General features: G+C 41.4%; 1 protein-coding gene across 4 annotated transcripts in view; it reads left to right on the top strand.

Moving 5' to 3' along the window:
- Nucleotides 1-22,981, top strand: part of dapk1 (death associated protein kinase 1) — a 198,366-nt gene that overhangs the window by 131,392 nt on the left and 43,993 nt on the right. For all 4 annotated transcript variants that reach the window (XM_033017683.1, XM_033017684.1, XM_033017685.1 and 1 more), the window contains exons 16-20: nucleotides 395-592; nucleotides 3,373-3,570; nucleotides 5,674-5,772; nucleotides 11,142-11,219; nucleotides 18,420-18,642. In XM_033017683.1, the coding sequence (XP_032873574.1) occupies nucleotides 395-592; nucleotides 3,373-3,570; nucleotides 5,674-5,772; nucleotides 11,142-11,219; nucleotides 18,420-18,642 (796 nt within the window). The remainder of the gene's footprint in view (nucleotides 1-394; nucleotides 593-3,372; nucleotides 3,571-5,673; nucleotides 5,773-11,141; nucleotides 11,220-18,419; nucleotides 18,643-22,981) is intronic.

Here is a 22,981-nt window from a genome sequence, read left to right on the forward strand (position 1 = left end):
GACTAACTCAGCATTTTCAAAATTTATACTTTATGCATCACTTTAAAATGTTAGAAATGGATATCAGGAGGTTTCTCCTCACAAAAAGTCATCAACCCAGTCAATGGATCTTCAAGCAAAAACCTGATCATTCAACAGATAGGTGTGGCAAAAAGGAAAATTTTACAGTGGGTTAACTGCGGGCTTCTGACTGCCCATCTGTGTCAACGTCTAAATGTTGGTTTCTTTTTTAAATACAGAAAACACACAGTTTATGGGCGTAAGAATTGTCAAATGCATGATATGATTCCAGACCAAAGAGAGCTCGGTTTGAGTCTCTGATTTGATTGCAGTTGTACCTCATGTATTCACTATTATTAACATTTTAACTCCACTGAATTTTTCTTTGCACCAGGAACAAGAAACCCCTTTGCACTGTGCCGCGTGGCATGGCTACTATGCTGTGGCCAAATCACTCTGTGAAGCTGGCTGTGATGTTCACATTAAAAATAAAGAAAGAGAGACTCCCCTCTTGACTGCAGCTGCAAGAGGCTATGTGGATATCGTGGAATGTTTGATGGAACATTGTGCAGATATGGACGCAATTGACACGGTCAGTTTTGAGCACATTAGTTGATTAGTGTTTGATTATATCACTTCATAATGTTGCCAATCCTGAGAAGATGATTGATTATCCCATCCATACTGTGGTTAGTGTGTTATCCTTTGAGCTTTAGTGCTAGCCATAGAACCATTTGATTAGATTCTTAATTACATGTCATTTTTAGTTTAGTTTAGAGATACAGCGCAGAAACAGGTCCTTCGGCCCACCGAGTCCGCACCGACCAGTGATCCCCGCACGCTAACACTGTCCTACACATACTAGGGACAATTTACATTGATTGACAAGCCAATTAACCTATAAACCTGTACGTCTTTCGAATGTGGGAGGAAACTGAAGATTTCAGGGAACGGTACAAGCTCCATACAGTCATTGTTATTTTAGAAGTAAACCCTCTGAAGATGACAACACATTTTATTACGCCAATCCATTGTTGCAATACTTATGTTCTTTGTTTGGTCTTGCAATGGTGATATTACTGCATTGCATGTGCTCTTGACACATAGAGCACATGGTTTATCAATGAGTCACCTCCTTTTGAAAAACATTTTGCGGGAACAAACAGGATATCAGTCTGAAGAAGGGTTTCGGTCCGAAACGTTGCCTATTTTCTTCGCTCCATAGATGCTGCCTCACCCGCTGAGTTTCTCCAGCATTTTTGCCTACCTTGTGGGAACAAACCCTTTCTTCCCAGATTGCGTTTACAGATTAGTTCCTGCAATAATGCTGGTGTCTAAGAAGATGAGCACTTCCTTTAAGGACACTTGTTGAGTTGAAATCATTAGAGCCCAACAACTATGTACAGGCATTTCACATTCATGTCATTGAACTGACTCTCATCCTGGAAGCGACTGGGTAAAACACAAAATAAGTTCTGCTGGGAAGAGATGGGCAGGGTTGGGAGTGGTGCATGATTGTCAAATTCACCCAATCTCCGAGTGAATAATTGCTATTGTGAGAACACATTTTAATTATAGTCTTTGCTGATATTGCCAAACATCTGTGCAAAAGTCTATGCACAATGAGTGAGTTAGCCAGATTTTCAGGAAATGGAGCAAACAAGTGAAACCCTAATGAAAGTAGGTCTGAAGAAGGTCAACTTAAAACGTCATGTCCTTTCCCCTCAATAAATGAAGCCTGGCCTGCATTCCTTCAGCATTCTTTTTTTGCACCAGATTCCAATGCCCGCAGTCTATTGTGTTCTTATAAAAGTTGGATTTTTTTTTAAGTTGGCCCTAACCACATTTTAACATTTCTGCAGATGCGCGCACATACATACACCCACACACGCACATGCACACAAGACGCGAGTGGGATAAAGCTTGACAAGTGAAAGGTGGAACAGGTGAGGGGCGGAAATCTGATTGTATCAGATTAGAAAATAAGTTGATGACTAAAAATGTAAAGGAGGGATACGGGGAAAGGAAAGGAGGGGAATAAGAGGGAGGTGTGGGTCTCGAGGATGGGTGTGGATGAAATGCTACCCAAGCAGAATGTGAGGTACTGTTCTTCCAGTTTGCACATGGCGTCACTCTGGTGAAGGAAGAGGTTAAGGAGAGAAAGATTACAGGAATAGGAAGGGGTTAACGTAGTTAGCAACTATTTTACAGTAAAGATTTCCATGAAGGTGGCAACAAGTGGACTGGATCTTGAAGGATTTTGGTACGCATGCCTTCATCGGTCAGGTATCAAGTACATTTTAGGACATTATACAACAGTTGTACAAGACATTGGTAAGACTACATTTAGAGTACATTTAGAGTACTATATACAATTCTGGTGGCCTTGCTGTAGGAAGGATATCATTAATCTGGAAAGGATGCAATCTTTCAGCTGCTATGTTCAGGACCATCTTGGGACCATGAAATGACCAAACATCACCAAGTGTATTACCCAAGATAATTGTTTGAGAGTCAGAATTGGGTTGGGATGATGTCGCCCACCATTCGCTTTAAAATTTTAGATAATCTAATTCTTTCTTGTATAAGAGTTACCTTTCTGTCATCACATAATGGACAGTAATTAGCCCAGGCCTGCTTCTAGCTAATGAATTGGAACATATGCCATGCAGGGCTAATTTCTGTTGAGTTAAGAGTCATTTGAAAATATAATGCATCAGCTTTTGACTAGGAATTGCAAAGAATTCTAGGTGAAAAAGCCTGTCTCCTATGTTGAAAAAGCCAGTCACGGTGGCGCAGCGGTAGAGTTGCTGCCTTACAGCGAATGCAGCGCCGGAGACCCGGGTTAGATCCCGTCTACGGGTGCTGTCTGTACGGAGTTTGTACATTCTCCCCGTGACCTGCGTGGGTTTTCTCCCAGATCTTCGGTTTCCTCCCACACTCCAAAGCCATACAGGTTTGTAGGTTAATTGGTTTGGTAAATGTAAAAATTGTCTCTAGTGGGATAGTGTTAATGTGCAGGGATCGCTGGTCGGCACGGACCCATTGGGCCGAAGGGCCTGTTTCCGTGCTGTATCTCTAAACTAAACTATCATACTATAGAAATTAAAAATTTGACAAAATGTGTATTTTAACAGCTGCGAAACATCAAATGTTTATTCACGGCATCCAATGCTCGTTTTGGTTTTCGCTGAGAAAACAGGAAAATGGGCACTGGATTTGGCCATTTGATGTCTGGGCAGATTGGCTGTAAACTATCTCACTGCCAAATTAGTACACTGAGTCCATTTAATTGGCTGTTTAAAAAGACAAGCAGCAATATCCACTTTGTGTTATGTTCCAGAAATGTTAAATGGCTTAATTTATTTTCAGGATGGTCATACAGCTCTGCACCTTGCAGTACGAAGATGTCAAATAGAGGTGGTGAAGTACCTGCTAGCTCAAGGATGCTTTGTGGACGTACAAGATCTACATGGTAATTCGGCTGTGCACATAGCCTGTAAAGATGGCAACTTAGCTATTGTTATGGCTCTTTGTGATGCAAACTGCAACCTTGGTATAACTAACAAGGTAATGCCATTATTAATAAATATTATTGTTTTTGTTTTGTCATGATTTGTTGTGTATTTGAATTTCTTAAGCTTACATTATATTAGTAATCAAGGTTCAATGGATATTTATTGTCACTTATGCAATTAAACATTACATGGTGTAATTCATTTTGCATATAATGCCAGCGCGATCATGTTTGGTGCCATTTCATCAAGTTCAAAGAGTCCCACCCTGGCCAAATGCTGCTCCAGCACTGTAGGCCGCGTCCAGTCCACGTGCTCAGTCTCTTGGATCAGTGTCCAATCCAGCCGAGCCCCAGACTGTTGCAGGGCCTTCAGCAGCTCACTCCACTGTCGAGGCAGTGAACTGAATCTGCCGCTGGTCTGCTTACCGGCCTTCCGGCCGACGACTCCTCCCCTGGGCGGGCTAGCAGGGCCTCCAGGAATGTTCCCAGTCCGCAGCGCGGGTCCACCATCCGCCATGGGCGAACTGGGCCTTCCGGGCGAGTCCCTGGTCCCCGAGTCAGCCGACTGGGCGGGTCCTCGGGATACTCCCGCCGCACGCACGGCTCCTGGGAAAACTATTATTATGACTGTTATTGCTATTGATGAGTGAAGTAGCCATTGGATTAAAAACTATGATGGAGTTAGGTCCATCTGGAGGATCCAGTATTGCCTCCTCCCTTCCCCAACGTTCAGCAACGTCGTTCAAAATCACAATAGGTTCATTATGTATGGAAATCCGACTGAGCTTGAGCTTGTACTGCCATCTGGCTACCCGATCTGTGGTGTGTTACACTTCTGTCCATCTGAGCAGTAATTTTCTCCAAATAATGACATCATCTTTCATCCCCACAACTATAAATTCCATTCACTTTCCACCAACTCTACCCTTGCCTTTAATTGAATCGGATTTGCTGCAGTTTTGTGGTCACATCATTACATATTTTTAACATTGTCCAACTACGCCCTTACGCCGTCTTAATATTTGTATAGTATATTAGTATAGAGATACAGCGCAGAAACAGGCCCTTCGACTCACCGAGTCTGCGCCGACCATTAACACGATCCTACACACACTAGGGACAATATTACATTTATAGCGAGCCAATCAACCCACAAACCTGTACATCTTTGGAATGTGGGAGGAAACTGGAGCTCCCGGAGAAAACCCATACAGGTCATGGGGAGAAAGTATAAACTCCATACAAACAGCGCCCATAGTCGGGATCGAACCTGGGTCTCCGGCGCTGAAAGCGCTGTGAGGCAGCAACTCTACCACTGCGCCATCGTGCTGCCCATTGCGCCACCGTGCCACCCAATTCTTCTGCATCCACAATTTGTTTGCACTGCCACTGGTGGTTACTGCCTTGAATTCTTCCTCCTGGTATACCCCTTTTATCTCTGTCTCCTTCTCCACCACCAACCTTCCCCAATGTCCGTTATGTGGTTCAGTGAAATTCTTTGATAACCCTTATGTCTTTGGACAATTTTACTGCAAATTGAGCAGTGAAAGTAATAAAACTAAAAAATAATTTCATTCTCTGTAAACTTCACGGACACGAAGCACCTGCAGCAATTTTGGAGGTTTTAGTGCATCACCCATCATAAGCAGGTTAATTTACAAACGTTGAATGCGGTTTCGTCATCATCTCTGTGAAATGAGTGTTTCAAGCCCTGATCAAATTTGGCTACCCAGCAAAGCGCACTAACGTTTTGGTGCATGTGCTTTGAGGTTCTGTGTTCAACTTTTTTTGTAACAATGATTCCTGAATGTTATGTGTTTTTGTCAGTATGCTAAAGTGAGTGCTAAAGCCAATCGTCAGTGCAGAACAGTGATATCATGGGGATCACCTCCGCCAACCTCTCCATATGCATTAAGGCTTATGTAAGTGTCAGCCCTACTTCCTGCCTGAGGGTCACGGATCAACAAAAGCTTTTCACTGTACCTTGGTACATGTGACAATAAACTATACTCAACTCAACTGAAACCAAATCTTTTGTGATCTCATGAGAGCTGGACCAGCAAATAGAGTGTTTCCCTATCCAGAAAACATTGTTCAATTGTAGATGTTGTCACTTTGTCCTTTCATGCATTATTGATGCTTGCTTCTCAATACAGTATGGAAGAACACCTTTGCACCTAGCTGCCAATGCAGGAAGTCTGGATGTTGTCCGCCACCTCTGCCTTGCTGGTGTCAACGTGGAAGCTGTTAGCTTGGTAAGTTGATCGGATGCTATATTTAAGAGGGAGTTAGATGTGGCCCTTGTGGCTAAGGGGATCAGAGGGTATGGAGAGAAGGCAGATACGGGATACTGAGTTGGATGATCAGCCATGATCATATTGAATGGCGGTGCAGGCTCGAAGGTCCGAATGGCCTACTCCTGCACCTAATTTCTATGTTTCTATGATCGTTTTTCTTGAAGCTCTAGTAATTCTAATTAATTATGTTAGCTTTTAGCAGTCTCAGCTCAAATCAAAGAAATTTGCTTAAAATTAGTGAGGTCAGGGTGATGTTTGAATTATCTTCAATGTTAACTATGTATTTTCTGAATTGACTCCAAACACTGAAGGAAGAAACCAAGAATCTAGCCTGCCTTAATTTTGTACAGATAGAGTAAGCTAATTTCAACTTCTGTCTCGCCTTTCAATTAAAAAATATGCATGCAGGTCACACAAAGGCAGTGTGTTAGTGTTAATCTTTTTGAATCAACAGGTACATGGATGCAAGTTATAATCATCCTGATTTTCTTTTTCTCTCCTTTGCTCCTTTTTTCTACTGAAAGTGGCAAATCGTGGGAACGAGTTCAGAAGCAGGATTCTGTAATACCGCTCATTGCCACTTCACTAAGTACATAATAGGGCCAGTACATTGTCTATGTCAAATTCCTTGCTCTCTTTTGGTAGTGAACAGGACTACAGGACTTGGCTATTTTTGTTTGTTTGTTTCAGGGTAACTAAGGATGATGAGTTCCCTGATAGATCAGACAATTCAACAAAGCTGGAGATTTTGAGCTACAATTGTCACTAACTGATTTACTGTTTTATTGTCACCCATTATGTTTGTATTGTGATGAAGAGTGCTGCATGATCCACAAAGCCCTTTGTATATGATGTGTGGATGCCAGGATGGATTATGTGTAAGAAAGAACTGCAGCTGCTGGTTTAAATCGAAGGTAGACACAAAATGCTGGAGTAACTCAGCGAGTGAGGCAGCAGAGAGTGAGGAGGGTGAGGAGAGAAGGATTGGGCGACGTTTGGGTCGAGACCCTTCTTCAGACTGATGTCAGGGGAGGGGGCGGGACAAAGATCCTCACCCGCTGAGTTACTCCAGCATTTTGTGTCTACCCAGGATGGATTATGCTATGTTCAAAATATTATCCCAGTTCTTGCGCAAATTATATTGGGATTATAAATCTTTGATGTACTTAAATGGTAATTACAAATAATGTTCTCATTTTAATCTTTATTTCTCAAAGGCATTTCATAAGCTCTTGTAATAATGCAAACTCATTGTTTCCCTTGAAAGCAAATAATATTGATTTTAGAAGTCTGATTTAAAACAGAAATAAATGGATTTAGCTGATCAGGATCATCGCTGGAATCACAAAGAAAACATATTTTCGATGAGCCTAATTTAACATAAACTGCACTTTGCTCTCCACAAAATCTGTCACATCTTTTAACTATTTCCAGCACTGACCTTTTTTTATCATAAAGATGTACTTGCATATATTACGTGAGACTGTTAATTGTCTGCTGAGACTTAAAGCACTTTTATTTTTCATCATGTGACGCAGAACTGTTTTTTCAGGTGCAAGTGACGTTGCAAATAATTATCAGCATCAGTCGACAAAGATAAATGAGGTATCGATGTTTCTGGTGTGCAACTCGCCTTCAGGACTGCAGAATTTAGGAAGATTTGAAAGATTAAAATTTAAAAAAAGATAGCAGAGAAGTAGGAGATAAAAAGGTTGAAGTACCTTCCAGCCACTTTACAGAACGTTACAAATTCAAGAGTGAAATTAAGGTTATGAAAAGGTGTGAAAATAACATTGGAAAGTGAAGCAACATAGGAAAGGCACAAGCAATGAAAAACGTGTGAAAATAGATTATAAAGATGGTAAAAACAAAATTCAGTCCAAACCGAACAGATCAGTGAGTACCCTGGCAGAAAACGTCAGTGTTATGTTACTGATGTAAATAGAGCAGAGCGTGAAATTCCCAGGTTCATTTCCCACTTTCTATGAGAGGAGCTGATGTCAGCTAGCTGGTAATGAGGTGTCGAATTGACGTGACCTCCTGGGATGACAAAGGACAAATAAAACGTTCTCAGCAGGTCCACCAGCATTTTACGAGCCAGCAAAATACCATTATTTTCCCCCCTCCCCCGCACCGTTCCCATTCGACCTTGGATAAGATCATGGCTGACCTTTCAGCACAGAGCTCCTTTCCTGCAGTATTGGATAAAGTAATCCCAAATTTCACTACCTGGGAAGAAGTTTTGTCTTCCCTCTGTCCTGAACAGGTGACCCCCTTATTCTGAGACATTGACCCCTGAATTCAGACGCCTCAGGCATTGGGGCCATCATATTTGCACCCACCTCATCAAGTCAATAAGAATGACACAAAATGCTGCAGTAACTCAGCAGGTCAGGCAGCGTCTCAGCAGAAAAATAAATTGTGACGTTTTGGGTCGAACCCTTGTTCTGACTGAAAGTAGTGTGGGGGGTGGGGGCAATGGATATAGTAGCTGAGGTTGGAGGTGAAAGTAAACCTCTGCCTCACCTGAAAGGACTGTCAGGGGTCCCTGGATGGAGTGGAGGGATGGGGTATAGGGACAGGTGTTGCAACTCCTGCAGTTGTTGGGGAAAGTCCTTGGTTTGGGTGGGAAGGGATGAGTGATCCAGGAAGTTGGTCTCTGCCATAAATAAGGGGTGGAGATAGGAAGATGAGGCTAGTGGGGGGGATCCCGTTGGAGGTGACAAAAATGTCGGAGGATGATATGCTGTATGTGACGGCTGAAGGGATGAAAGGTGAGGACTGGGGGGATTCTGTCCCTGTTGTGACTCAGAGGAGGAGCAAGAGCTGAACTATGGGGATACAGAGGAGACGCGTGTGAGGGCCTCATCTATGACGGAAAGGGGATCCAACGTTACCTAAAGAATGAGGGCATCAGATGGCCTAGTGTGGAACACCTCATCTTGGGAGCAGATGCGGCCATAAGAATGTTGGTCATTTTAATTAGATAATTCCTCATTCTTCAAAACTCATTAGAATTTAAACTCAATCTGTTTATTCACGCTCTGTATATCAGACCCAGCAATCAGGATGGTGAATGTTCACTGCCTTCCCTCTTATGTGAGGATATCTTTCCCTAGGTAGGGAGATTCCTAGTCTGGGATTCTCTGTATCCCGTAGTTCCACTCTTGCTCCCTCTCCCTCTCGTCAACATTCCAAATGCTGTGTCAGAGTGGTGATCTGTTCTTTGAGTAAAGCATCCCTAATCGTATACTTTAATTCCCCTCTCACAGCCATGCTCAACATATCATTTGCCACCTTGATTATTTGCTATCCCTAACTATGGGCATGCCACCCTGAATTCCGGTTACGTTTATTTTGTCAACTAGAATATCAAAGTAGGACATTTACCATTAATTTGTGGTGTGGCTGGAAGACACGTCTCCACTTAGAAAATTCAGTTTAGGTTACGTCCTGCATTAAAATTCGTAGAAATCAGATGTTTGTTCATCTTTAATTTGAAGAGCAAATAACAATCACCTGTAGATTATGCAGTATGGTTAAATTGTTAAAATCTTAATTGCAGATTTTGCTCCTCATTAGATTTTGTCCTGCTTTAGCCTCTTCATTTTACATTTCTCCAGCCAAAAGCCAGCGACTGAACATCAGAAGCAGTATAATCAAATGTGAAGCTCTATGAGCAAAGATGTGTTTGGGTGGTGAGGAAGGAGGGTATGATGTACATGTTACATTTCTAACTTCTAGCAAAAATATCCGTTTATTAGATCATTGCAGCTGCTAAACTACTCATTGACAGTCTTTTTAAGTGAAACAATTGCTGAGCACAGCAGAGCTTTGAAATGGAGCTAATTATTTTTTAGTGATTAAATGCACAGTTAAGTACATGTTCCCATGATGGCCGTATGGGAATATAGTTTGTTGAGCCTGCTGCAAGTCATGGTGTTCTTGCAAAACAATTAGCAGGATGTATGGTTCAGAGATTGCTTGTGATGATTCCAATTAAAGTGTCAAGAGGCTCCTTGAGCAACCCAAGTGATATTAAGACTGGACGCTTAGGGCGAGGGGAGCCAAATGTTGGTTTTGTAATTAACTACCACTTTACACTGGGGTTGCTCCCTTATCTGGAAATTGTTTGAAATCCTAAAACAACCAATTATGTCCACAGAGCAGAAATATTTGGTGTGGAACTTACAGCCTGTACATTAGAAGGTCCAGTTTCAAACTCTGGTGAGCATAGAATTGAGCAGAATGCAAATCTTCTGGGTATAATTTTTGAGCATCAGCCAGCCTTGTAACGTGTTCTCTGTACAGAATGACACCTTAACGGCCTGTCCCACTTGGGCATCATTTGCACCTCACGCAGGTGGCGCGCAAAGATTTTGCGAATCCCAAAATCCTGGGGCGCCGCGCGCGACCGCACGTCGCTGCCTACGTCACCACGCACCATGTGTGCGTAATGTACGGCATGCGCGCGTCGTGACGCGTAAATGATGTTACGTAAATGACGCGCAAATGACGCCCAGGTGGGACAGGCCCTTTAGAGTCCTGAAACTGTATCCCAACAGAATGTAGGCAGATGAAATTGTTAGACACATAGCACATGAATTTTAACGCAAACAAATGTGAAATGGTGGTGCCTTGAAGGAAAGAGAAAAGTGATGCTAACAAAGACGTGGAGCAAGAGAGAATGGGATTGTGAGGGTTTGCAGGGCTTTGGGGAAGACCATGTGAGGGGGAGTAATTGGTGGCTCATCACAAACATCGGTACTTGTGCAATGGTCAAATCTGTACTGTATGATTTGGGAGGTTTTGGGTGTGGTGGGGGGGGGGGGGGGGCATATGAGTGAGAGTAGGTGTTTTCTTTTTTAAATGTTGGCCATAGCATTTGTTTGTTAGAACTGTACCAAATGATTTAAAAGTGACTTTGAAACCTAACAAAACCATTCATGCACCATCACCAGTATTCCAGCTAAAAATGCTATTATTCCTGTTAATTAGTAATGTGGGGAGATATTTTGTGAAGTCTTTTTTCTTTGTTTTCAACAGGCATGTACTTAGATTATGCATTCACGCTGAAATGCTATGTTTAAATGTGGTAAGAGCAGGAACTAATTGCTATGCAGTCAATGCAGTAAATCTGGTTCATTTCAAAATATGTGAAAATAAATTGCTAAGCAGCTCTTGGCTCAGTCTGGTTGCACAGCTTGGCATCTTTCATATTCCAACCCAAAAGTGTGAATGTAAAATTCACAGATTGCAGAGCGACTTTACACAGGTTAAATATGAAATTAAGTGAAATCATGCTAATTGGATTGATTGCTTAACAGGATGGAAGAACTGCCGAAGATCTCGCAAAAGCTGAACAACATGAACAAGTTGCCAACTTGCTTGCCAGGCTTAAAAAGGTAACCTGCGAGAATGAGCCGAGGGTATTGACCACGGGCATGTGTTAGTACACCTTTCATAGACCATGTGGCAGCTTGTATTGACTTTCTCCACAGTGATATCTCCGTAAACAGGTTCCTATGAAATGTTCAGGCAATTAAGCTAGAAGTTCAAGTTGAAAAGTAAACAGTGCGTCCTTGTGGCTATTTACAGGGGGATTGTATTATAACTTTATGAGTTAGCAGACCTTCAGATGTGACCTCAGGAGAAGCAGTGAAGTCCTGAGCCAAACAGTAATGTAAATGGCACCAGGTTTATGCTGCCAGCTCCGTGCACTAGTTGGCTCTTTTAGTACTCAGACCCTTTCTGGCATTAAGTAGATTGCAGCTATTACCTCACATATTTATACACTTAGTTTCACATTCATTGATTTAACTTCCCTGATAAAAAAAGCAAAGATAGATGGAATGGCAATTTGGTTTCTCATATGCTACCACCATAGTCAATTGCAAGAGATCGATGTAGAAACAAGGAACTGCGGATGCTGATTGACCAAAGAAAGGCAAAAATGCTGGAGTAACATAGCGGGCCAGGCGGCACCACTGGAGAACATGGATTGGTGACTTATTGGGGCGAGACCCTTCTTAAGACCCTGGTCTCAACCTGAAAGGTACCTATCCGTGTTCTCCAGTGATGCTGCCTGACCTGCTGAGTTATTCCAACATTGTCTTTCAATAATCAACTGCAAATTTGGATTCCAATCATCACAAATTTGTCCAAAATAGGTCGTCCAATTAGCCAGCAAATATTTTTCATTGGAAAATGTTCAGGAAATGATTATTTATGATTTTAACTCTGTTTACCTAAATATCATAATTGTTCAAACAATAATCAGACTAAAGTGTCAGAATTAACCAATAAAACACCACAGCGTAATATTTACTCGATAATAATAATAAGCCTTTATTGTCATTGTACTTAGAAACACAACAAAATTAGAGCTACGTCTCATCAGTGCAACCAAAACAAGTTAAAACAAGATAAAAACACATCCAATACGTTATTTAACTGCTTAAAATAGTATATACATTATATTTATCACACCTAGGTAGAACATTGCACTGCAAGAATATTACACTTTAAAAATTAATAAATACTTTTAAAAGATTTAAAAAAAAGAAGAAATATTAGCTGAGTGGTCTGTTTTATAGTGGAATAGATGACAGCATCTCATGTCGTGTGGATATTTGAGGAATTTAGAGTTCTGATGGCCCAGTGAAAGAAACTGTTCTTGAGTCTGTTTGTCTGGCTTTTGACACACCTGTACCGCCTACCAGAGGACAGGAGGGGAGGGGTCTTTGTTATTTTCCTGGCTCTGCAGAGGCACCGAGAGCTAGAGATGTCTTCCAGGGAAGGCAGAGGGCAGCCGATGATTTTCTGGGCAGTTGTGATCACTCTCTGCAGGGTTCTCCTGTCTGCTGAGAGTGAACAAAACTGCAGGATGACATTGCAGGATTATATTTCAAAGTAGTTTACATAAATATTGGAGTAATATGAATCATCATGCCTGCCTCTAGGCAATGTGCTATGGGCTTCCTTAATTGCCATTAGTTGCCCACTGTGCATTTACTAGATTATCTTATCAAGTGATAAGAACTGTTGCTGGCCAAATGCCCACCAAGAAAACTACACAGGTTTATTTGGTTACTGCGTGACAGTGCACATGGTGAGTTTTCCAAGCTTCATAAAATCATTCAATTATTTATTTTGCTAAAATGCAATAATGATGCATACTTGACTGAATAATTCTTCCTCTCCCTTTCTCGTGTGGGACTTTGTTCTGTCAATGTAGAAGCAATTAATATTGAAAGATTTGACTGCAGTACCTGTAATTGCGACTACTGTAACTAAAACAAAGGCTGCATTAGGATAGGATCATAGTAGGAAATTTCCTTCTATTCTATTGGAAATTAACTGTAATTTCAAGTTGGATTGAGCACCTTTCCCAATAAAATGAACCAGAGATACCACTCAGACGGAGCATCCTTCTTCATTTTGCCATCACCATTATTGGGAGGTTTGTTGCATTTCAAACCATGAAGTGCTTCTCTACCACAAAGCTATCGATTGATGTCGCAGGTAAAATTTACAGTACTAGGAAATCTACGAGCTTTTCAGACTGCCTTGTGATACATGGTACATCAAAATCCCAAGGCATCTGCAGAGAAGGGGACGTGAAGAGGATAAACATAAGGTGGACTAGTTAGAAAAGGGGGAGACAGAGATTAATATGAGCTGGTCTGACATACCAGTAAGATAATGACCCACATTATACAAACATCCCCTGTAAAGAATTTGCACAACCAAGCAATTCAAAAATTCCCGTTACTTTCAGAAATTGGGAATGGGTGTGAAGGGGTGGGATCTCCAAGTGAGTGAGACTGAAATCAATTTGAATTGCTTGAGATGTGATGGATTGCCAGATGAAGACAAGGACAATTATGGGCATGCACGTGTGCACACACACGTAAGTACACGTGTGCAGGTTAAGTCTGCAGCAAAGCTTGGTTCCGTGCCATTGGGCCAAAGCCCCATTCTGTGCTAGTTGATGTGCAACGCAATCCTGCATTAAAATAATTTGTGCAAAGGCATTTTCCTCTTGCAAATGTAGAAGCAAGAAACAGGATTATCCCCCAATCCAGAGAAGATAATAATTGTACTGTAAACACACTCACCAGTGTTATTATTAGTCACCTAGATACAAGATAAAGTTTGGTCTTAGTCCATAATTTCAAATAAATAACAGAAGCATTTTTTTTAAATTGTAATTATTTTAAGTGACCAGATCATTCATTTGATTTATTGTTGGCATTTAAGAGACTTTTGGATAGACATGTGGCTATGCAAAAAATGGAGGGATATGAATTAATGGTAGGCAGATTAGAGTTGGTCTTGGCATCATGTTTGGCACAGACATTATAGGCCAAGGGTCTTGTTCTTGTGCCATACTGGTTCATGTGCTGTGTTGTCACGTGTACCAAGGTACCGTGAAAATTGTTTTGCTGCCATCCCGACAAAAGCGATCCCTGCTAAGTACATCAAGGTAGCTCAGAAGTAAAAAAGAAACTGAATGTTGAATTACAGTGACAGAGAAAGTGCAGTTTAAAAAGTGCAAGGGCCAGAACTAGGTAGATTGGAAGATCGGAAATTCATCCTTGTCTTGTGATAGGTCTGTTCAATAGTCTTCTAACAACAAGAATCTGTTCTTGAATGTGGAATTACATGCTTTCACGCTTTTTTACCTTCTGCCTGACGTAAGAGGAAAGAAGAGAGCATGACCGGGGTACTGTGGTCCTTGTTTATGTTGGCTGCTTTTCCAAGACAGGATAAAGGTAGATGGGGAGTCAATATGGGGAGGAGACTGGTTTGCATGAAACACCGGGCTGTGTCCACAAGTTGAAATTTCTTGTGGTCTTGGGCAGAGCAGATGCCGTGCCAAACTGTGATGCATCCAAATGGAATGTTATCTTTGATCAGTGGAAATATGCTAAATTTCCGTGGAATTCCGAGCAACGAGTTGATGTGCTTTCTTGTCAATAGCATTAATGTGGTTGGACCAGGGCAAGTTGTTTTATATATATTATGAAGCAACTTTTTTTCCTATTTTGTCTTTGGCTCACATTGCAGCTGGATAAATCCATATTAGTCTATAGTATGAATTGTGCCATACTAAAGGAAATTACCCACATGGGCAATATTTTTAATAGCTGAATGACCACTCAAAACAGTTTGCAGTTAGTCAAATTAGCAATGTTACAAAATTTTGAGATTTTAATAATCAAGTCTGTAATTTATCTCATCAGATAAAGCATAAAAAGAAGTTTAATTTGACACCTAATTCACTTTCATATCTTCAGTATTAAAAAAGTTATGGCCATTTTCATACTCAGAAATTAGCATCTTGTTACCTATTGCTTTTCCATTGACAACACAAAAACTGATTGAGGACAATCAAAAGTCCATAACTTTCTTAAAAATTAAGGGAACTGAATGAAATTTTCAGTTATTATAGATTAAAGCATTCTGAAACAAATATAAACATCTTACTTGGATGACCTGAAATTAAAGCATATAATAAGTTAATTACCTAATTGTAGCTAATTACAAAATTGACCGTTGTGATGGAAATAGTAATAAACTGTGATATTCTCAAGATCAGAACTTTAATATTATTGTATTATATGCTGTAAATCCATAACAGATAGGTAAATAAATTACAATTTCTAGCAATAGACCAAGTCTTTATGGAGAAGATCAGTTGCTAGCTGGTATATTGGCATATCATAATCAGTAACATCATCATACTCCTCAGATTGTAACCAATAAGCAACTCTGTACACCTTGTTTTTCCTCAACTTTACAATTTTGGCATTGTAAACTGCAAGCTTTTGCTCTTCAAACCACACATGACATGCCTTTCTGCCCACTACTTTCCCATTAACAATGTCCTGTAGATTCCATTTCTTAAGAAAAGGATATATTTTTTAAATAGCCTAAGTATCCAAATAACAAAGTAATCCCATATTGTATTGTATTCACACAAGAATTCACAATATAACATGATTTTTAAATCACACTGACATTAATTTATATCACAGATGGAAGGAATTTAATGTTTAATTCCCATAAATTAATCTAGAAACATCCACCCAAAATATAATCAAATTATTGTTTTTTGCACAATACATGTGACTCAAACTGTTGTGAATATTTAGTTTAAAAATAATGATCATGGAGAGAGAATAACACAAAATATAGACAATTTAGACGGCTTATCTAAAAAAAAAGGGGTATTTTAATCATCTTGCTTCTGGAACGCGATCGATCGGAACGTTGCGTTTGCGGTGAATTTGAACCCCATATCGGCAGGAAAAACACTGCCGGTTCGTATGGGGCCAAAATCACATTTTCGCAACGTAAAATTAGATTAATGGCCCTGTCCCACGGTGCGAGTCCACCCACGAGTGATCCCGAGTTTAAAACAAATCAAACTCGTGGTAATCACGTAGAATTAACGTAGCGGAAACGCCGGAACGCGTAACACTAACGGCAGGTACTCGGGGAAACGTGTTAACTCATGAAAATCTTTCAACATGATGAAAGATTTCCATGAGTCAAATTCAAATATAGATCATGAGTTAAACGCTTTTTGAAACCATGCTTGCATATAGTGGATGGAACAGTGTTCCACTTCCCAGATGCAAATACACCCAATATAAACTCTACCACTAGAGGGAGTTCATTCTCTCTTCTGACCACAAGTGGGCCGATTTGCATCAAAAGTCTGAGTATTTAACGTCCAGTGCATACTAATTGCTGGAAGAGATTCTCACGGAAGATGATATGAATCAGGAGTTCCTGTGATGTGTACAGAGAATAGAGAATCAAAGTCCCACCAATGTGCGCAGGTGAAGTAAAATATTCCGCAACGCCCATTTTGAAGAACTGCAAGTGCTTTGACCTTGAAACAAATTAATTGGCCAAATTTTCTAATGGCTATTTGTGGGACTGTAGTAAAATAGCTGGAGTAACTGCCTACACTACAGAACCACAGTGCCCACAGTTTAAAATCATTTGACTAGCGATGTTACAATACCTACCTTCAGCGGCGCTGCAGTTCTGCCACTGGCCGTGTGCGCGACTTTGACGCCTTTGAGTGGCGGGGGGGGGGGAGATTAAAATGCGGTTTTGTACTGCCTATCGGAGGCGGACATCCTCGGGCTGCTAAGCTGCTGGAGAAAAATCGATCCGCCTCCCGTTCCCGCTATATTTTTAAAAAATAATAAATCGCTGGACAATTTAATATTTGGATTAAAATAAAAAGCGACTTCGAACGCCCTCAACGCCTACAACGTGATAGATCGCAAGAAGGGAACGAAACAAAGTGTAAGTCGTATATTTTACATATAATCTTGCTTCTTGGGATGGCTTTAAACCTTTGTCTCACAGTGCGAGTCCAATATTATCTCACGGTACGAATCCAAATATTAAATTGTCCAGCGATTTTTTTTTTTTTTTTTTAAATATAGCGGGAGCGGGAGGCGGATCGATTTTTCTCCAGCAGCTTAGCAGCCCGAGGATGTCCGCCTCCGATAGGCAGTACAAAAAGGCATTTTAATCCCCCCCCGCCCCTCAAAGGCGCCAAAGTCGCGCACACGGCCAGTGGCAGAACTGCAGCGCCACTGAAGGTAAGTATTGTAACATCGCTAGTCAAATGATTTTAAACAATGGGCACTGTGGTTCTGTAGTGTAGGCAGCTACTCCAGCTATTTTACTACAGTCCCACAAATAGCCATTAGAAAATTTGGCCAATTAATTTGTTTCAAGGCCAAAGCACTTGCAGTTCTTCAAAATGGGTGTTGCGGAATATTTTACTTCACCTGAGCACATTGGTGGGACTTTGATTCTCTATTCTCTGTACACCTCACAGGAACTCCTGATTCATATCATCTTCCGTGAGAATCTCTTCCAGCAATTGGTATGCACTGGACATTAAATACTCAGACTTATGATGCAAATCGGCCCACTTGTGGTCAGAAGAGAGAATGAACTCCCTCTAGTGGTAGAGTTTATATTGGGTTTATTTGCATCTGGGAAGTGGAACACTGTTCCACCCACTATATGCAAGCATGGTTTCAAAAAGCGTTTAACTCATGATCTATATTTGGAGTTTTCTTAGTTTGCTAGCTTTGATATTTCTACCACCTCATTGCTATTTCAACAGTGTTATTGACTTTCTTTAAATGATGCATACCAGAATCTAAAATGAACAGTTGAGCCAGTTATTAAAATCGCTTTGTTGCAGTCTCCCTCTGAACCTTCTGAATGTTGTAATCGGCAGGGCAGTACTCTGCATATCTGCATATCGCCAACTTGGACATTTTTATCAAGCCAATTAATCAAGCCAATGAACCTACAAATCTGTACATCTTTGGAGTGTGGGAGGAAACCGAAAATCACAGAGAAAACCCACGGGGAGAATGTACAAACTCCATACAGACAGCACCCGTAGTCGGGATTGAACCCGGGTGTCGGGCGCTGCATTTTGCTGTAAGGCAGCAACTATTCTGCTGCGCCACCGTGACTGTCTCTGATATCTTTCTCCCACCCCTGTGAAGATTTTCAATGGATCTTTATTAATTGTGTTCCTTTTGCTCTAGGATGCACACAGAGGAATCTTCATTCAGCAGCTGAGGCCTTCTCAGAATTCTCAGGTCCGAATAAAACTAAAGCTGTTTGGACATTCAGGTTCAGGAAAATCAGCACTGGTAGAGTCTCTTAAATGTGGGCTTCTGCGAAGTTTCTTCAGGAGACGCAGACCAAGGTTATCATCCACTAACTCAACTCGTTATCCTCCTTCCCCTTCTTCATCAAAACCAACAGGTATCTTTAACCAACTTAAACCATAATCTGAAGGTTGATATTGCAACAATGATTTTCCTAGCAGTAAAGGCACAATCTGCCTCACTTTAGCATTCTCATTTTGAAATAATAACTTATTAAAGGAACTGCTTTGAAATTTATTATATGACAAGTCAAAAATGTCTATTGATACAAGGAACTGTGATGCTGGTTTACCAAAAAAAAGACACAATTTGTTGGAGTAACTCAGCAGGTAAGACAACATCACTGGAGAACATCGTTAGGTGACGGGACCTTTCTTCAGACAGATTATAAATATAGTCCTATTTCAGTTCTTTTTAATTCCTCTAATAATCCAAGGAAGGCTGTGGTATTTTGTAGCTAAGCATTTAAGATTAGTGTCTTATAATGCTTGATGCTAATTGAGCTTTCACATTTCGACTTTGTGAACTCCATATGGATTTAACCATTCAATTAACGTGATTTTCTTGGTTTCCTCCATATTGCATGTGGTTTCCCATTTCCAAAGTCCACTACCCTCCAAGACCTAATCAAGATCAACTACTTTAATGTGGCATTTTGTGTGAATGTTGGATATATAAGGATTGAAATCTGGCTCTCTGTAGATATTGCTTGCTTATAATTATGCAGCATATTAGTTGAGTCGCAGTATGACAGTTCATCATTTGTAACTTTCTGCATTGCTTGAAACTAAAAAATGTTTCAGGCAGTGAGGTATCCATCATTCTTAATGGGCATGAAGACAGAGATAACTGTAATTAACACCAATTGAATTCAATCAGCATGATGGTGACTTGAAATTGTGCTCTGAACATTTTGTTTAGTATAGCTGGTATTCTGTGCGATCTCACAAAAATAAGTTCGATTCAGTCATAAGCCCCTTTTGAAGTGGTTTATAATTGGACAGTGTCTTAGTTTCTTCTGACAGAGACAATAGACAATAGGTGCAGGAGTAGGCCATTCGGCCCATCGAGCCACCACCGCCATTCAATGTGATCATGGCTGATCATCCACACTCAGTACCCCGTTCCTGCCTTCTCCCCATACCCCCTGACTTGTATCTTTAAGAGCCCTATCTAGCTCTCTCTTGAAATTATCCAGAGAACTGGCCTCCACCGCCCCAGAATTCCACAGGCTCACAACTCTCTGTGTAAAAAAAGTGTTTCCTCATCTCCGTTCTAAATGGCTTACCCCTTATTCTTAAAGTGTGGCCCCTGGTTCTGGACTCCCCCAACACCGGGAACATGTTTCCTGCCTCTAGCATGTCAAAACCTTAATAATCTTATATATTTCAATAAGATACCCTCTCATCCTTCTAAATTCCAGAGTATACAAGCCCAGCCGCTCCATTCTCTCAGCATATGACAGCCCCGCCATCCCGGGAATTAACCTTGTGAACGTACGCTGCACTCCCTGAATAGCAAGAATTTACTTCCTCAAATTTGGAGACCAAAACTACACACAATACTCCAGGTGTGGTCTCACTAGAGCCCTGTACGACTGCAGAAGCACCTCTTTGCTCCCATACTCAACTCCTCTTGGTATGAAGGCCAACATGCCATTCGCTTTCCTCACTGCCTGCTGTATCTGCATGCTTGCTTTCATTGACTGATGAACAAGGACCCCCAGAACCCGTTGTACTTCCCCTTTTCCCCAACGACACCATTTAGATAATAATCTGCCTTCCTGTTTTTGCCCAAAATGGTAACCTCATTTATCCACATTAAACTGCATCTGCCATGCATCTGCCCACTCACCCAGCCTGTCCAAGTCACCCTGCATTCTCATAGCATCCGCCTCACAGTTCACACTGCCACCCAGCTTTGTGTCAACTACAAATTTACTAATGTTACTTTGAATCCCTTCATCTAAATCATTGATGTATATTGTAAATAGCTGCGGTCCCAGCACCGAGCCTTGTGGTATCCCACTAGTCACTTCATGCCATACTGAAAGGGACCCGTTAATCCCTAATTTTGCCCACTATCCCCTATGTGGGACCTTATCAAATGCTTTCTGAAAGTCCAGGTACACTACATCCACTGGCTCTCCCTTGTCCATTTTCCTAGTTACATCCTCAAAAAATTCCAGAAGATTAATCAAGCATGATTTCCCCTTCGTAAATACATGCTGACTAGGACCGATCCTGTTACTGCTTTCCAAATGTGTTGCTATTTCATCTTTTATGATTGACTAGCATCTTCCCCACCACCGACATCAGGCTAATTCCCTGTTTTACCTCTCCCGTCTTTCTTAAAAAGTGGGATAACATTAGCTACCCTCCAATCCACTGGAACTGATCCTGAATTTATAGAACATTGGAAAATGATCACCAATGCGTCCACGATTTCTAGAGCCATTTCCTTAAGTACCCTGCAATGCAGACCATCAGGCCTTGGGGATTTATCAGCCTTCAGTCCCATCAGTCTACCCAACACTATTTCCTGCCTAATGTGTATTTCCTTCAGTTCCTCCGTCACCCCAGATCCTCTGGTCACTAATACATCAGGAAGATTGTTTGTGTCCTCCTTATTGACATCCAAAGTATCTGTTCAACTCATCTGCCATTTCTATGTTCCTCATAATAAATTCACCTTTTTCAGTCTTCAAGGATCCAACCTTGGTCTTAACTAATTTTTTCCTCTTCACATACCTAGAGAAGCTTTTACTATCCTCCTTTATATTCTTGGCTAGCTTACCTTCGTACCTTATATTTTCTCCTCGTATTGCCTTTTTAGTTATCTCCTCTTGCTCTTTAAACATTACCCAATGCTCTGGCTTCCCACTCATCTTTGCTATGTTGTACTTCTCTTTTATTTTTTTACTGTCCCTGACTTCCTTTTTCAGCCACGGTCACCTCTTACTCCCCTTGGAATCTTTCTTCCTCTTTGGAATGAACTGCTCCTGCACCTTCTGTATTATTCACAGAAATACCAGCCATTGTTGTTCCACTGTCATCCCTGCTAGGGTATCTTTCCAGTCAACTTTGGCCAGCTCCTCCCTCATGGCTCCATAGTCCCCTTTGTTCAGCTGTAACACTGACATCTCCGATTTACCCTTCTCCCTCTCAAATTGTAGTTTAAAACTTACCATATTATGGTCACTACCTCCTAATGGCTCCTTAACCTCAAGTTTCCATATCAAATCCGGTTCATTACACAACACTAAATCCAGAATTGCCTTCTCCCTGGTCGGCTCCAGTACAAGCTGCTCTAAGAACCCATCCCTTTCTTGGGGTCCAGTACCAACCTGATTTTCCCAGTCTACCTGCATGTTGAAATCTCCCATATCAACCATAGCATTACCTTAACGACATGCCGATTTTAACTCTTGATTCAACTTGCACCCTATATCCAGGCTACTGTTTGGGGGCCTGTAGATTAGTCCCATTAGGGCTTTTTACCCTTACAATTCCTTAGTTCTATCCATACTGATTCCACATCTCCTGTTTCAATGTCACCCCTTGCAAGGGACTGAATTTAATTCCTCACCAACAGAGCTACCCCACCCCCTCAGCCCACCTGTCTGTCTTATTGATAGGATGTATATCCTTGAATATTCAGTTCCCTCTTGAAGCCATGTCTCTGTAATTCCCACAACATCATACTTGCCAATTTCTAACTGAACCTCAAGCTCGTCCACTTTATTTCTTATACTTCGCGCATTCATATACAACACTTTGACTTCAGTATTCACCTCCCCTCTCACACTGTTCACTATTGGCCCTGACCTTACTCTCTTATCCCTTCTCGAACTTTCCTTCCCATTAATTCGGGAATCTTTTGTAACTTTTCCTGTACTCACTTCCCCTTCAACCATCTTTATACTCCCAATTTGTCAATCCCTCCCCCCCACTACTATTTAGTTTAAACCGACGCGTGTAGCCCGAGCAAAACTGCCTGCCAGAACGTTGGTCCTCCTCCAGTTAAGGTGTAACCCGTCCCTTTTGTACAGGTCGCCCCTACCCCAGAAGAGATCCCAGTGGTCTATAAAGCTAAATCCTTGCTCCCAGCACCAGCCCCCCAGCCACACATTCAGATCCCCTATCTCCCTGTTCCTGTCCTCACTAGCACGAGGTACTGGAAGCAATCCAGAGATAACCACCCTAGAAGTCCTACTTTTTGGTCATCTTCCTAACTTTCTAAATTTGCGTTGCAAAACCTCCTTCATCTTCTTCCCGATGTCGTTTGTGCCCATGGGCACAACTACTGCCGGCTGTTCAACTTCCCTCTCGAGGATGTTCTGAAGTCGGTTCGAGATATCTTGAACCCTTGGCACCAGGGAGGCAACAGACCATCGTCGAGTCTCGGCTGCCGCCACAGAATCTCCAGTCCATACC

This window comes from Amblyraja radiata, chromosome 3 (assembly GCF_010909765.2).
Source record: "Amblyraja radiata isolate CabotCenter1 chromosome 3, sAmbRad1.1.pri, whole genome shotgun sequence".
Lineage (NCBI taxonomy): Eukaryota > Metazoa > Chordata > Chondrichthyes > Rajiformes > Rajidae > Amblyraja > Amblyraja radiata.